The sequence below is a fragment of the Chlorocebus sabaeus genome, chromosome 26 (assembly GCF_047675955.1).
Source record: "Chlorocebus sabaeus isolate Y175 chromosome 26, mChlSab1.0.hap1, whole genome shotgun sequence".
Taxonomy (NCBI): domain Eukaryota; kingdom Metazoa; phylum Chordata; class Mammalia; order Primates; family Cercopithecidae; genus Chlorocebus; species Chlorocebus sabaeus.
Window position 1 is genome coordinate 19,727,313 of NC_132929.1, and position 12,985 is coordinate 19,740,297.

At 48.8% G+C, this 12,985-nt stretch overlaps 1 protein-coding gene across 6 annotated transcripts in view; it reads right to left on the reverse strand.

Annotated features, from left to right (window-relative positions):
* Positions 1–12,985, reverse strand: part of FRMD5 (FERM domain containing 5) — a 337,009-nt gene that overhangs the window by 4,191 nt on the left and 319,833 nt on the right. For all 6 annotated transcript variants that reach the window (XM_008016802.3, XM_008016800.3, XM_008016803.3 and 3 more), the window contains 4 exons: positions 12,432–12,523; positions 9,919–9,993; positions 8,946–9,014; positions 7,931–8,037 (listed from right to left, as the gene is read on the reverse strand). In XM_008016802.3, the coding sequence (XP_008014993.1) occupies positions 7,931–8,037; positions 8,946–9,014; positions 9,919–9,993; positions 12,432–12,523 (343 nt within the window). The remainder of the gene's footprint in view (positions 1–7,930; positions 8,038–8,945; positions 9,015–9,918; positions 9,994–12,431; positions 12,524–12,985) is intronic.

The window sequence follows — 12,985 nt, forward strand, 5'->3', positions numbered from 1 at the left end:
TAAGGAGTTCGAGACCAGCCTGGCCAACATGGTGAAACCCCGTCTCTACTAAAAATACAAAAATTTGTATTTGTGTGGTGGTGGGCGCCTGTAATCCCAGCTACTCGGGAGGCTGAGGCAGAAGAACTTCTTGAACTCGGGAGGCAGAGGTTGCAGTGAGCAGAGATCGTGCCACTGCACTCCAGCCTGGGCAACAGAGCAAGATTCTGCCTTGGGGTGGGCGGGAAGCCAGGTGTGGTAGTGCATGCGTGTTGTCCCAGTTACTTTGTAGGTGGGTGGGTTGCTTGAGGCTGGGAGGTCAAAGCTGCAGTGAACCAAGATCACACCACTGCATTCCAGCCTAAGCAACAGAGCAAGACTGTCTCAAATATATATTATATATACTATATATAATATAGTATATATAATATATATAGTATATTATATATACTATATTACTATATATGGTACATATAATATAAAATATATATCATGTATATATGATATATATAAAATATAATATGTATGAAACAAGAGGAGCCACAGAAATCACAGTGGCCATTTTAGAAAAGTATTTCTTTGCTTTTTGCTTATGGTTTTGGCCTAATTTGTGTGTGCGTGTGTTTTTTTTTTTTTGAGACAGAGTCTTACTCTGTCGCCCAGGTTGGAATGCAGTGGTGCAATCTTGGCTCACTACAGCCTCTGCCTCCTGGATTCAAGCGATTCTCGTGTTTCAGCCTTCTGAGTGTGGCTGGGATTACAGGTGTCTGCCACCACGCCTGGCTAATTTTTTGTATTTTGAGTAGAGATGGGGTTTGGCATTTTGGCCATGCTGGTCTAGAATGCCTGGCCTCCAAAAGTGCTAGGGTTATAGGCGTGAGCCACCACACCCAGCCCCTAATTTCTTAAAGATTCTGCCTTCCTTGCCTTTGGTGTCCTAGGCCTGGTTTTTACCCCAATTTGAAAGAATCTGAATTCCAAACTACCTGATGCAGAGCTGGCACCACGGTTTGAGTCTCAAGTCTGCCTATTGGGTGGAAGGCTTTAAGAGGCAGGAATGGGCCAGACGCGATGGCTCCCATCTGTAATCCCAGCACTTTGGGACGCCAAGGCGGGTGGATCACTTGAGCCAAAGGGTTCAAGACCAGGCTGGGCAACATAGCGAGACACTGTAACTATAAACTTTTTAATAAAAGAGAGGTAGGAATGGGGAGAAGGAGAATGTCTTGCCTAACTGGGTTCCATCAAATACTGAGTATCCTTGTAAAAATCCAGCATCAGCATACAGCATCTTGAGCTCATAAGGTCAAAATTTTTGGATTTCTGGAGCTGCTCTCAGTCTCTTCAGCCTCCGTTCTAGCTGTTCTGACCTTGTGGAATGATGGGGTAGAAACTCTCTCTGCTCTTCTTGAGGGGGCATGGGAGTAGTCCCTGGCCATCTTCCTCTCTTTTCCCCTGAGAAGGAGCTGGGTCTAGGGTAGGCTGAAAAGCTCCCCTATCTTTAGGCACTTCAGAGCACAAAACGGTTTCTGAGAAGATCTTGTTGGGTCGGTGAGGGGTGAGGGGTGGGTGGGTGGATTTCTCTTACATTTGGTGTAGGAGAAAGGGGTATTCTATCCCCTAAAACTACCCATTATCTCTTCTCTCTTTCCAAGGTTCTCACAGGACTCAAGCCCTGGCAGGGAAAACTAGCTGGTTACACCCTCAACTGAACAGCAGCTACCCAGGCCAGAGGCTTTGGGCATACAGTGAGTGAGTGTGGCCCACATCACAGTGCTCCCAAGGACATGGCTTCTTGTTTTAGGCTCAGTGTCTACATTTTCCACTCCTGGCCATCTTGGTGGTGCTGGTGTGGTTCTCTCTGCCTTTGTGACCTATGACAAGAAAAGCCAGTCCCTTTCTGTTGCCCTGAAATAGTCCCTGACAATCCCAGACTGAACCAGATTCCCAGCTCAGTAAAGGTTTTACCTAAGTCAGGCTGATTAGGGAGTTTTTTGGTTCAGGGCTAGCTCCAGACGCCCAAAGCTGTCTTTTTTCCCCTTCTCCCAGGACACAAAGCAGTCCAAAGGTCTCTCTTAAAAAGGTGTTAGGAACCTTTCAGAAGCAGTGTGTCCATCTTCCTTGGCTCCCTCATGGCTTGACCATTTGCACCCAGGCAGCCTGCCTGACCAGCCTGGTGGAGCCTATCTTGGCACAGGCACAGTTAAGGATTCTCCAGAGGAATAAGCCCTGGAATCTGGGCTATGAATGAGTAGGACAAGGGAGAGAGTGGGTGGGGGCAAAGGCAGGGCACCTGCCATCCAGTTACGCTCCCCATTGCCTCACGGCTCATACATCTGCCACAGTTCTCAATCTCTGCTTTCAGAAGCTCCTCATAGTCCTAGCTGTAATTTTGTCCCTGTGCTAAAATCTTAAATTTGTATAATGCTTTCAACTTTTTAAAGCACTTTCATTTTATCTTTCAGTAACTCCACAAGGTAGTGTAGGCAAGGGGTTACCTGAAGTCATGTGGTTGGTGGTTAATGGCAAAACCAAGGATAGAATCCAAGGCACTTTCTAGTTCATGATCCTGTTGATCATATCCATTAAGTCCTCAACGTTGTCAACAGGCTCCTGGAAACCATGACTTTAAGCCAAATGTTACAGCAGGTCCTCCAATGTTTTCTTCAGCAGCATTTTGTTATAATTTTGAAAAAGTTTTTTAGTTTTTTGAGACAGTCTTACTCCATTGCCTAGACTGGAGTGCAGTGGTGCAATCACAGCTCACTGCAGCCTCGACCTCCCAGGCTCAGGTGATCCTCCCACCTCAGCCTCCTGAGTAGCTGGGACTACAGGCATGTGCCACCATGCCTAGCTAATTTTTGTATTTTTTTTTTGAGACAGGTTTTTGTGCTGGGATTACAGATGTGAGCCACCACGCCCAGCCCTATTTTGTTATAATGTTGATGAGGAAGACAAAAGTTTCACTGTACATCATTTTGCTTAAAGTTGCAGTTTCTAAGACCCTATCAGCGATGTTAAGTGACAACTTAACTGTAGTCGGATTCCATGGAATGGAACCATGGGCCAGGACGGATTAAATCAACAGCCAGCATCTACCTTAGATTTAGGTCTTAACTGCCCAAGAAACTTTTTTGAAATAACCTGAAATTAAGAGCCTCTGTCCCTTGTTCTAGAGCTCTTGCTGTTCCTTTGACCTCTCTCTTCCCCAGTATTCCTCCCTGATGTCCCCATTTGCACATGCAGCTTGAGGAATAGGTACCTTGGAACAGGTTATGGGTCACTGATAAGGCAGAAACCTTAAGGCCCTGGTTGCAGCATATTGTTGGCTTGGCTCCTTTCCCAGGCAGTCCTCTGCCCCCCTTTTCCTGGAACCTCGGCCCCATTGCACAGGGCACCTGCCACCCTTTCAAAGGCCTGCGCCTTCACGAGGACAGCTCTGACTGCAAGATCTTTCAAAGTAGAAAAGTTTAGCTTAACCTGTGATTACGTGCCCTCAGCTTGTGGGGAAGGAGAGAGGTGGATGCTGTGACATCAGAAAAGAAAAAGTCAGAGGACCACCTGGAGCCACATCATACTGGGAGCTGTTGGTGCTCTCATTAAACAAGGTAATGGATAGATAGGCATTTCTTTTTCTTTTTTTTGAGATGGAATCTCACTCCATCGTCCAGGCTGGTGTGCAATGGCGCAATCTCCGTTCACTGCCGCCTCCACCTCCTGGATTCAAGCGATTCTCCCACCTCAGCCCCGCGAGTATCTGGGATTACAGGCACCCGCCACCACGCCCGGCTAATTTTTGTATTTTTAGTAGAGACAGGGTTTCACCATGTTGGCCAGGCTGGTCTCATCTCCTGACCTCAAGTGATCTGCCCACCTCGGCCTCCCAAAGTGCTGGGATTACAGGCGTGAGCCACTGCATCCAATTAAATATGCATTTCTAGTAGAAATGTCTGACAAATACAGTTGCTCAGTAAATATCAGTTGGTCTCCTCCCTCAATAGAAGATCTCACCTGTAAGGTGACCCTCCCATATCAGGTTAGTCCTATACTAGGAACTGTTTTCACTGCTGTAAAAGCCACCACCTGTCCTGCCGTTTCACCAAACCTGTGATTTTGGGATGGATGGGATGGGTGCTGTGGGAAGGATCTGTGCTGAGTGGCACAGCAAAGCAGGAGAGTCTTTTTTACCTTGGAAGTGCTCCAGCTGATTCCCTTGCCCGGGGGTCACAGCAGTCAGGACCCTACCCTGGAGCCGGGGCCCCATCCTCAGGATGCGCACACTTAGGGGCCGAAAGCAGTGATTAGTCAGCCGGAGCTGAACCCGGACTCTGGTGTGAATCTTAATCAGACTCTTCCCCATGGCGGCCCAGGAAGGCAAATACTTCTTCAGTGGAAACCAGCTGATTACTTCAGAGAAACCAGCCAGGCAGGGAAAGATACAGAGAGGGAAAGACGGAATGCCAACTAGGAACAAAGGATTTCCGCAGATCCCACACCATAGCAGCCCCTTAGCAGTGCCTCGCGTGCTGCAGGAAGAAGGTCACCTCCCCAAGCTTCAGATCCGGCTGAACTGCAGGGAAAGAGCAGCTCTGAGAGGCCACCGTTATCAGGGGACTGGATTTAGTCAGAAGCACTTACAACCATAAAAAGTAATGCTTCCTTGGCCTGCAGCTCTTTCCCTGAGGCCTGGATAAGGGCTCCAACCTCTCAGAGGGCCAGGGACAGAGGGGGCAGAGAACAATCCCAGAGGGTAAGGGGAATCAAGACTGTCCCAGAAAATCCAGGATGTAAAGTTACAACGCCGTTGGGCTTTATCCAGGCCATATATAATCCAGGCCTGCCCTGGTGCCAGCCAAGTTGCATGGTCAGCGCTACGTTTGGGGCTGGGTGGCTCTGAAGTGGGAGGAGGTGGTCTCTGTGATACTAAATGGGCCAAATGGACTATAGAAAAGACAGTCTTTGGTGGAGCATGAACCAATTTCAAATGCCCATAAATTCCTTGGGGTTTTTGTTGGTTGTGCCCTTCTTCTGAGGCCCTCATCACATCCCTCGCAGCCCCTTCCTCCCTGGTTGGGGTGGGCAGTTAGGGTCAGCTGTGCTTGTCAGGACCTTTAGAGGCAAGCCCTCTTGAAAGATGTTGCATCTGAACTCTTGCCTCCTAGAAACGAATCCATTCTTCCACAGGCTTGGTAACCCCTGTACTGATAAAGCCATTTAATTGCTACAATCTTTTATTTATTTCCACATCCAAACCGGATGTCATCTCCCTCTCCTCACTCTGAGCGTGTGAGGTTCATTTGGGCCAGGTCAGTTGTACTTGCCCTGTCCTGCATCTAATGGGTCCTGGGCTGGGGGCCATGACCAGGGCCACAGGCTGTGTTTGTCCACTGGCAGCCTTGGGCACAGGGTGTGAGAAGCACCTGGAAGTCTGCTAAGCTATAACCTACCAAGTGTGCCATTCTATGAGGCTGGTTTTGAGGAAGTGCCCCAGCCCTAGAGGGCCTATATTCCTCAGCAGCCTCTCCCCACTGTACCTCTCCCTGCATTTGACAACAAGGGGGAATAGTTTGGACAAGGAACCTGCTGCTGCAATGGGAGAAGAGAGGCTCTGGGAGGAGGAGGAGGCTGGAGGTAAAGCCAGAGCTGAATGGGGAACTTAGGCAGCCTCAGCATGTCTCAGGATCACAAGGACTGTTTTCCCTGCCTCTTGAGTTGTTCTACTAACCCTACTTGGCAGCAGCTCTCAATGAGTTTTGTCTACACAGAGAGCCTCCGCCCTCCCTCTTTTGGGAATGCTGGTTTCCTGGATATTCTTCCCCGTTCTGGGAAGTCGGCTTGCACAAGGCTCCTCCTGCTTTAATCCTGCATGGTGCTGGCTTCCCTAGGGTGAGCCTTCTGTTCGGGAGGACAGCTGTCCTAGCTCTGTGGAAGACTTGGGATGGACCGTCTAGCTTCAGCCTCAGGAGGGATGGAAAGAAAGGCCACAGAGGGGAGAAAGTTATGTTTCCTCAAAGAGAAGTTCATTCTACTTCCTGAGATGTACACCCCAAAAGAGGGACAGTGAGAGCCAAGCTCAGTTCTCCGGGTCAGCCTAAGATGGGAGGAAACACCAGGAGGCTGTGTCTGATGACGGTCAGGTATCCATAATTCCATTCTTTGCATAATGATTCTACTTGGTAGTCCACACTCTCCAGCACTCAGCTCTGTTCTGCAGTGGGACGCACTAGGCTCAGAGAGAAAACAGCCTGTTTCAGAAGGTGCATGGCAGAGCTCCTAGTCAGACCTTGGCTTCCTGACCAGGATTCTGCACTGTGCTTGCTGCCTGCCTGTAAATGCTTTAGTCTCTTTAAAGTACTTCTGCACGTATTAGCTTCCCTGCAACCAATGGAGTGGGCAAGGAAGATGTCCCTGTTTTACAAATGGAGCATTGAAGATACTCAAGTAACTTGACGGTGTTTGTCTAGCCGGGGTTCTCAACCTCTAGACTGTAGGGAGTTACATACCAGACTCTGGTAACATGGAATCTCACACAGTGACACATCCTAAAATCCTAAACACAAATTAGATCTCAGGGAAACAGCAGAGTGATATCCTTCCTAACCTGAGCAATTCATTTTCATTCCCAAGCAGCATTCTTACAGAAAGGGCAAAGGGCTGTCCCCACCAGCTTCTACACCGTTAATCCCAGGAGAGAGACAGGTATGAACCAATCCTTCTGTCTCCTGCTGTGTGAGATCTTCTGAGGTCCCAAAAAAAACACCATCTTTGGGAATGAAAGCACTCAACTTTACACCTGTATCCAGCCTGCGGGTGACCTGGGCCAGTGACAACAGCTAGAGGGCAGTATTCCTCCGGGAGCACCTCCTAACAGCAGTAACTACCCAGAGAATAGATTGTTGGCCTGAGCTACTGGGATATCTAGTTCAGTGGAGACACATAGAATTTCTCCCCACCTCTGCCGCCTCCAAAGGAAGGGAGTCTGGAGGGAAATGGGTCATACTGGATTTCCTGAGACAGTGGTAATATATGCAGATAGCAACAGGACAAATTGCTCTTTTTTTTTTTTTTGAGACGGAGTCTTACTCTGTTGCCCAGGCTGGAGTGCAGTGGCACGATCTTGGCTCACTGCAACCTCTGCCTCCTGGGTTCAAGCGATCCTTTTGCCTCAACCTCCCAAGTAGCTGGGATTACAGGCATGCATCACCACACCCGGCTAATTTTTGTATTTTTAGTAGAGACGGGGTTTCACCATGTTGGCTAGGCTGTTCTCAAACTCCTGACCTGAAGTGAGCCTCCCAAAGTGCTGGGATTACAGGTGTGAGCCACCGCGCCAGCCCCCTTTTAAAACTTTTTTGTTTTTTGACAGTCTCCTTTACCCAGGCTAGAGAACAGTGGCGTGAACTCAGCTCACTGCAACCTCTGCCTCCCAGGCTCAAGCGAGTCTCCTACCTCAGCCTCACGAGTAGCTGGGATTACACTCATGCGCCAGCACACCCAGCTAATGTTTATATTTTTAGTAGATAGGGTTTCACCATTTTGGCTAGGCTAGTCTTGAACTCCGGACCTCAAGTGATCCACCCATCTAGGCCTCCCAAAAGTACTGAGATTACAGGCATGAGCCACCATGCCAGGCGTGAAAAGCCTCTTGATGGAAAGCAATTTCATAACTGCATGGAACCTTTAGATCCCACATATGCAGGTCTCCCAAAGGGCTAACCCAGCACCCTCAAATCCACAACCCCCCTGCCTAGATACCCACACCCCTTCACCCTGTACCCAGCTAGTATTCCCATCCACTGGATAAAACCTCCTACTTGCCACTGGAGGTCCTTTTCCCCAAGAGACGTGCTGCTGTCACTAATGTAAATTAGCCTCTTTTCAAAGTCCTTTTCAAGGTCCCAGATCACAACTTGGAGGACCCCAGTGGTCACCTCAAGAAGCTCATGCTCACCTTCCATGATGGAGATGTGAACAGCTCTTCTGCGGGTCCTGGGGACGCTGCTCAGCCTTGGGCCATGGGTTATGGAGGGACAGCTCCGGCTGGGAACCATCCCTGCTCTGAGATTAAAGAACCTTGTTAATTCAATGCATGGACACATTTAGTAGGCACTTAAGAGCTGAGTACTGGCTACTAGAATTGCCTGGCTGTATTAAGTTTTAGTCTCTCTTTTTAAAAATCTTTAATACCTTCTCTTTGCCTTTGGTCCCTGGATTCCAGTCAGAGATAGTGCTTCAAACTCCTCCACTTCCTTGTAAGCCTAGACCAATCTGAACCTTTTTCTTCTCGTGTGGCAGCAGTGCCACTGGTCTCAGGGATGGGGGCAAGACGGTCAGAGAGTAGAGCCCCAGGATGAGCAGTACTCCTGAAAATATGCCTGGACCAATACTGGCAGTCTCCCCTGACTTCCAGTACAGGCTGCGGATGACGGGGCTCCATGTGAAGGGGTAGGCAGTCATGCTCCCATTCCCAGAGGCAAAGGCTGGTTGGCAAGTCCTGCCCTTCTTGGTCAGTCATATTCTTTCTGGGTCTTAGATTCTAGGAAATAGGCTTCTGGAAACATGATTTGTGGATCTACATGAAGCATGGATCCTGAAACTATTTTAGAGCCAGTGTGGCAGGGCTGTGGGACTATCCTTGGCTTCATGTAATCGACTGGTTCCAGAACCACTGAAATTGTGTGACACATCTATCATCAATGTCAAGACTTGGGAGGGCAGAAGAGAACTGCCAAGTGAAGTGGCACCTGGATCTGATGTACTATCTGCAGTAGCCCTCCCTCCCCTGCTCTCTTATTAAGGGTCAAAGACTTTTCCCCATCCCTTCTGAGAAGTTTCTTCAGCCTTCTGCCTTATTTTGGACCTTTTGGTAGCCACTGGAGCCAGGGGCTTCACAGTACTCAAACTGCTGGATTGAGATTCTGGGATCTGAGATAGAACTGTTTTGGGGGAAGCCCCTGGCAACCTACCTGTGTATTTCCGGTGGCTCCCGTTTGATCTTAGCACTTGACTCCATGACTTCCTTTGCAACTCGGCCGCTGTAAGTAGTATAATAAAAACAAGTGGCAAGAAATGAGACTGTGTTCCAGGACAGCTCCTCTCCAAGATCTCAGGTGCTTTCCCTGAATCAGGAAATGGCATCTGTGGCCCACCCTTTCCACGATGTTTTGGTCACGGAGAAAGGCTTGCTTGCTGGGGTACAGAGTTCCTAAGTGTCATGACAGTCTATCTGAGAGAGAGCTCTCTCTATCTCTAGAGTCTTTAGGATCTTCCATTCTATTTAGGAATAATTCCTCAATTTCCAGCATGTTCCAATTACATCACAAAAAAATACATAAGAACAATCTTTAGACAGTGAGACATGAAAAGAATCACTGTTACAGTTCTTGTTTTGCTGCTATTGTAAGGGAAAGAGAAGATACACATTTATTTTTCATTTTCTTGGAGACGAGGTCTTGCTCTGTCTCCCAGGCTGGTGTGTGGTGGTGCAATCATGGCTCACTGCAGCCTCGACCTCCTGAGCTCAAGCGATTCTCCCACCTCAGCCTCCCAAGTAGCTGGGACTATAGGCACGTGCCACCACACCCAGCTAATTTATTTTTTATTTTTTGGTATTTTTAGTAGAGATGGGGTTTCATCATGTTGCCCAGGCTGGTTTCAAACTCCTGGCCTCAAGTAATCCACCTGCCTCAGCCTCCCAAAGTGCTGGGATTATAGGCGTGAGCCACTGTGGCCGGCCGATATACATTTAAAACCCTACAGACAAATAGCTTTAGGGAAGGAAGGAAATAAAGGGTCATAAGACAGGAGAATTGGATGGAGACCTCAGACTTTTCTGAGTCCTCCTCAGTTTCTCTGTTCTAAAGGATAAGGACCACTGAGTGTTCTCCAGAGAAGGGTCTGAAAATAGATCCATAATGGTTACTTACTGTCACTATTTACCTGTATCGGAACCGGCTCCCTTTAAAGAATAAATTGCTGCTGGACACTGTGCGGACTTGGCTTGACTTCTCCAGCCTGCAGCAAGGCAAAGGCCAGTGTGACAGACAGCCTGAACTGCCTCACACAGGCTAAGGCAGCACATCCCCAGCTTCTTCCAAAGGCTACTTGAAACTTCAGGAAAAAAGCCCTTCATGGTCCACACTTGTCTCTGACTCTCACTATCCTAGGATCCGGGGGCTGTGCTCACAGCCAGCTGCTTTCCTGCCTCAGTGCCCAGGACTGTTGCATGGAAACCCATTTTCGTGTCAGGAGAGTGAAGGCTCCCCCAAAATGCTTCATAGGTTTTACCAGGGGGCCTGAGAGAACACATGCTAGGGTGGATGGTCTGGGGGAATAATAGAATGCCACCCGTCTAATCTCAGCCAGGTCACTTATTAGCAGTGTGACCTCGGGCAAATTTCCTTCTCTCTTAGCTTCACCCTTCTTATAAAATGATAGAGCTGGGACTACTGGACCTTAGGGGTCTCCTTTCTAGTCCCAGTATTTGATTTTGTGTCCATGTCTGGGTAATTGTGGGTAGAGAAGAGGATGGGGGCTGTCCTTCCTGTTCCATCTCCCTTTTGGAGGGTCCTAAAATACATGACCATGGTAAAGACTGAGAAATCCTGCGATGAAGAAACTAGCTTAACTTTAATAAAAGTTCCATCATGTATTTGAATTTGGAGCCTTCCTCCCTCCCCCGGGATGTCTATTTAATATCTCATTTGAAGCTGCAGACAGCTGATGTGAAGCTCTGTAATACTTTCTCCTGGAGGACTTCACTGAGCCCATTAGCTCTCTTAGCTTGGGCACAGCAGCTCAGAGAGAAGCCTCCTAAGATGGGATTCACCTGTAACACGCTCAGGTGCCTATGATACTGATCCAACCAGGAACCCATGTGGGTCTGAAACCTGTGCTATGAGCAGTGAGTAGGAGCTGTCTCCACAATCCATGAACAGTTCTTGGGAGACACCATCTCTGCCCGTCTCAGGGCTCCAGGACATCCGAGCTGCTTACTCTCCTGCCTGGGCATGCTGTTGCATCTGACTGGGCACCCGCCAAGGCACTAGGCCAAAGGCAGGACTAGGGATCTGTATGTGAGAGACACTGAGGGCAAGGCCAAAGCGCTGCTGCCAGAGACTTGGCATACCTGGGGATCTGACCCAGGCTAGAGGCTTTTATCATTTAACGAGAACATCAAGGAGGCAATGGAAAACTGAAAAATGACCTCCATTTCCAGTGTGGGTGCAGGCAGGGCTGGGTGGGTATGGAGATCTACTCGTAGGAAGACTCAGAAACCGACTGTGGTCACAGATTCAGAAGCACACTTCTGTTTCCATGACACAGATGGGAAAACCAAGCCCTTAAGAAATGGAGCTGAAGGCATGAAAAGACAAGAGGCAAGGAGACTGCTTCCATTTGCATTAGACCCTTTGGCAGAGAGAAAGGGAACGCTTCCACATACGCCATTCCCAGGGCAGGGATAGCTCAGTGTGGAGTATGCCCCTGTCTGCTACTGCCTTCCTCTCTCTGCTGGGGAGACCCATGGGACCCCCGTCCTTCCTGGGCTGCTCCTCAGTCCCACAAGCAGGAGCTGCAGATTGCTTCTCTCTAGGTTCAGGTAGCTGGCCAAACCTGGATTACATCCTCACAGGCAAAGGGACAGTGGTAGCAAAAGAAAATAAATGTTTTCTTGACTTTCTATGGATAGTAGGGACTGAACAGGAGGGAAGTGTGACCGTGCCAAAGTCTCCCCTGAGTGTATTCAGGAGAAGAACTCACTGCCGATTCAGTGAATCCTTGATTTTGGTATAAACACATAACGAGTATTAAGCAATTCAGAATGCCTGTCTAAGAAACAGCTTCTGGGGCTGTGGCCCTGGCAACTGGGAGGACCCAGTTCTGCCAACCAGCATCCCATAGCAGCCAGCAGGCAGCAGAATCTTCCCTGGAGAGGAGCATGGTGCCACTCAGCCCAGAGCAGTTCTCATCCCTCCAGGATCCTTCAGGTTACTGGAACCGGGACCTGACCTGTCAGGGGCATCTGGTGAGAGCAGGGCTCACCCCAGGTAGAATATACCACACTCTGTCTTGCCTTGACCTCATTCAGATACATCTTAGTAAAGCATAAATCATTATGGTATATTTTAAAAACAAGACCAAGGGGTTTAGTGAGACATACGTTACCTGGCATCACCCCCTCGATAGGCCATTTCTTCACTACCTCATGCTTTTATAACCACTTTCTTAATCGAATCGAAGAAAACAATACACAAGCCCCACATTCTTTACAAAATCCCTTTGGTAGGCAAAGCTCTGGCCTTTGGCCTCAACCTGGCTTCTCGGTAACTGTCAAGCTCTTGACCACTTCCAGCTACACTGCCCCAGGCTCCTGGGCACTTGGCCTCCTGTCACTGACTCTCTGTGACTCTGGCTCGAAGAAAGACAGTCCCCCATCACATGTATCCACTCACTTGTAGAAGGCTTGGTTCTCGATTCCACATTTCCAGAGGTGCTTACATGCTTCAGGAGTTGGAGCAAAATATGTAAGAATAATCTTCTTTTCCTGCAAAAAATTCCACATTGATATGGCTGAGTGTGGATAGAGAAGCAAAGGGTGAAGTAGGCAAGGACCCTGACCCCAGAGCTGTTAGAGGCCCTGGCAGCTGGCTAGTTAGAGGGGAGGGCCCGTGGGACCCACTGAGGCAGAGCTCAGTTCAGTGCATCACATCATACTTAGCAAGTCCAATCAGGGTAAGTCTCAGCTGGCACAAAAGTGGCACAAATTGAACCAGGAGAGCTCTTGGTGAGAAAGTAGCCCTTGCCTCTGGAATTCCCATATACATGAAAGAAAAAGAGCCTTCCTTTGCATTTCCTGGAGGTAAAGATCTCTTGAGTGAAAGCTCTGGGTGTCAACAGTATCCCCGAGGAAGTCCTGTGCTCCAGGGCCTTCCCACTCCTTCATATTGTACCTGCAGGTCCTGACCTTGGTCTTGGCTTAGCATGTGGGTGGCTTGGCTCTACTGGG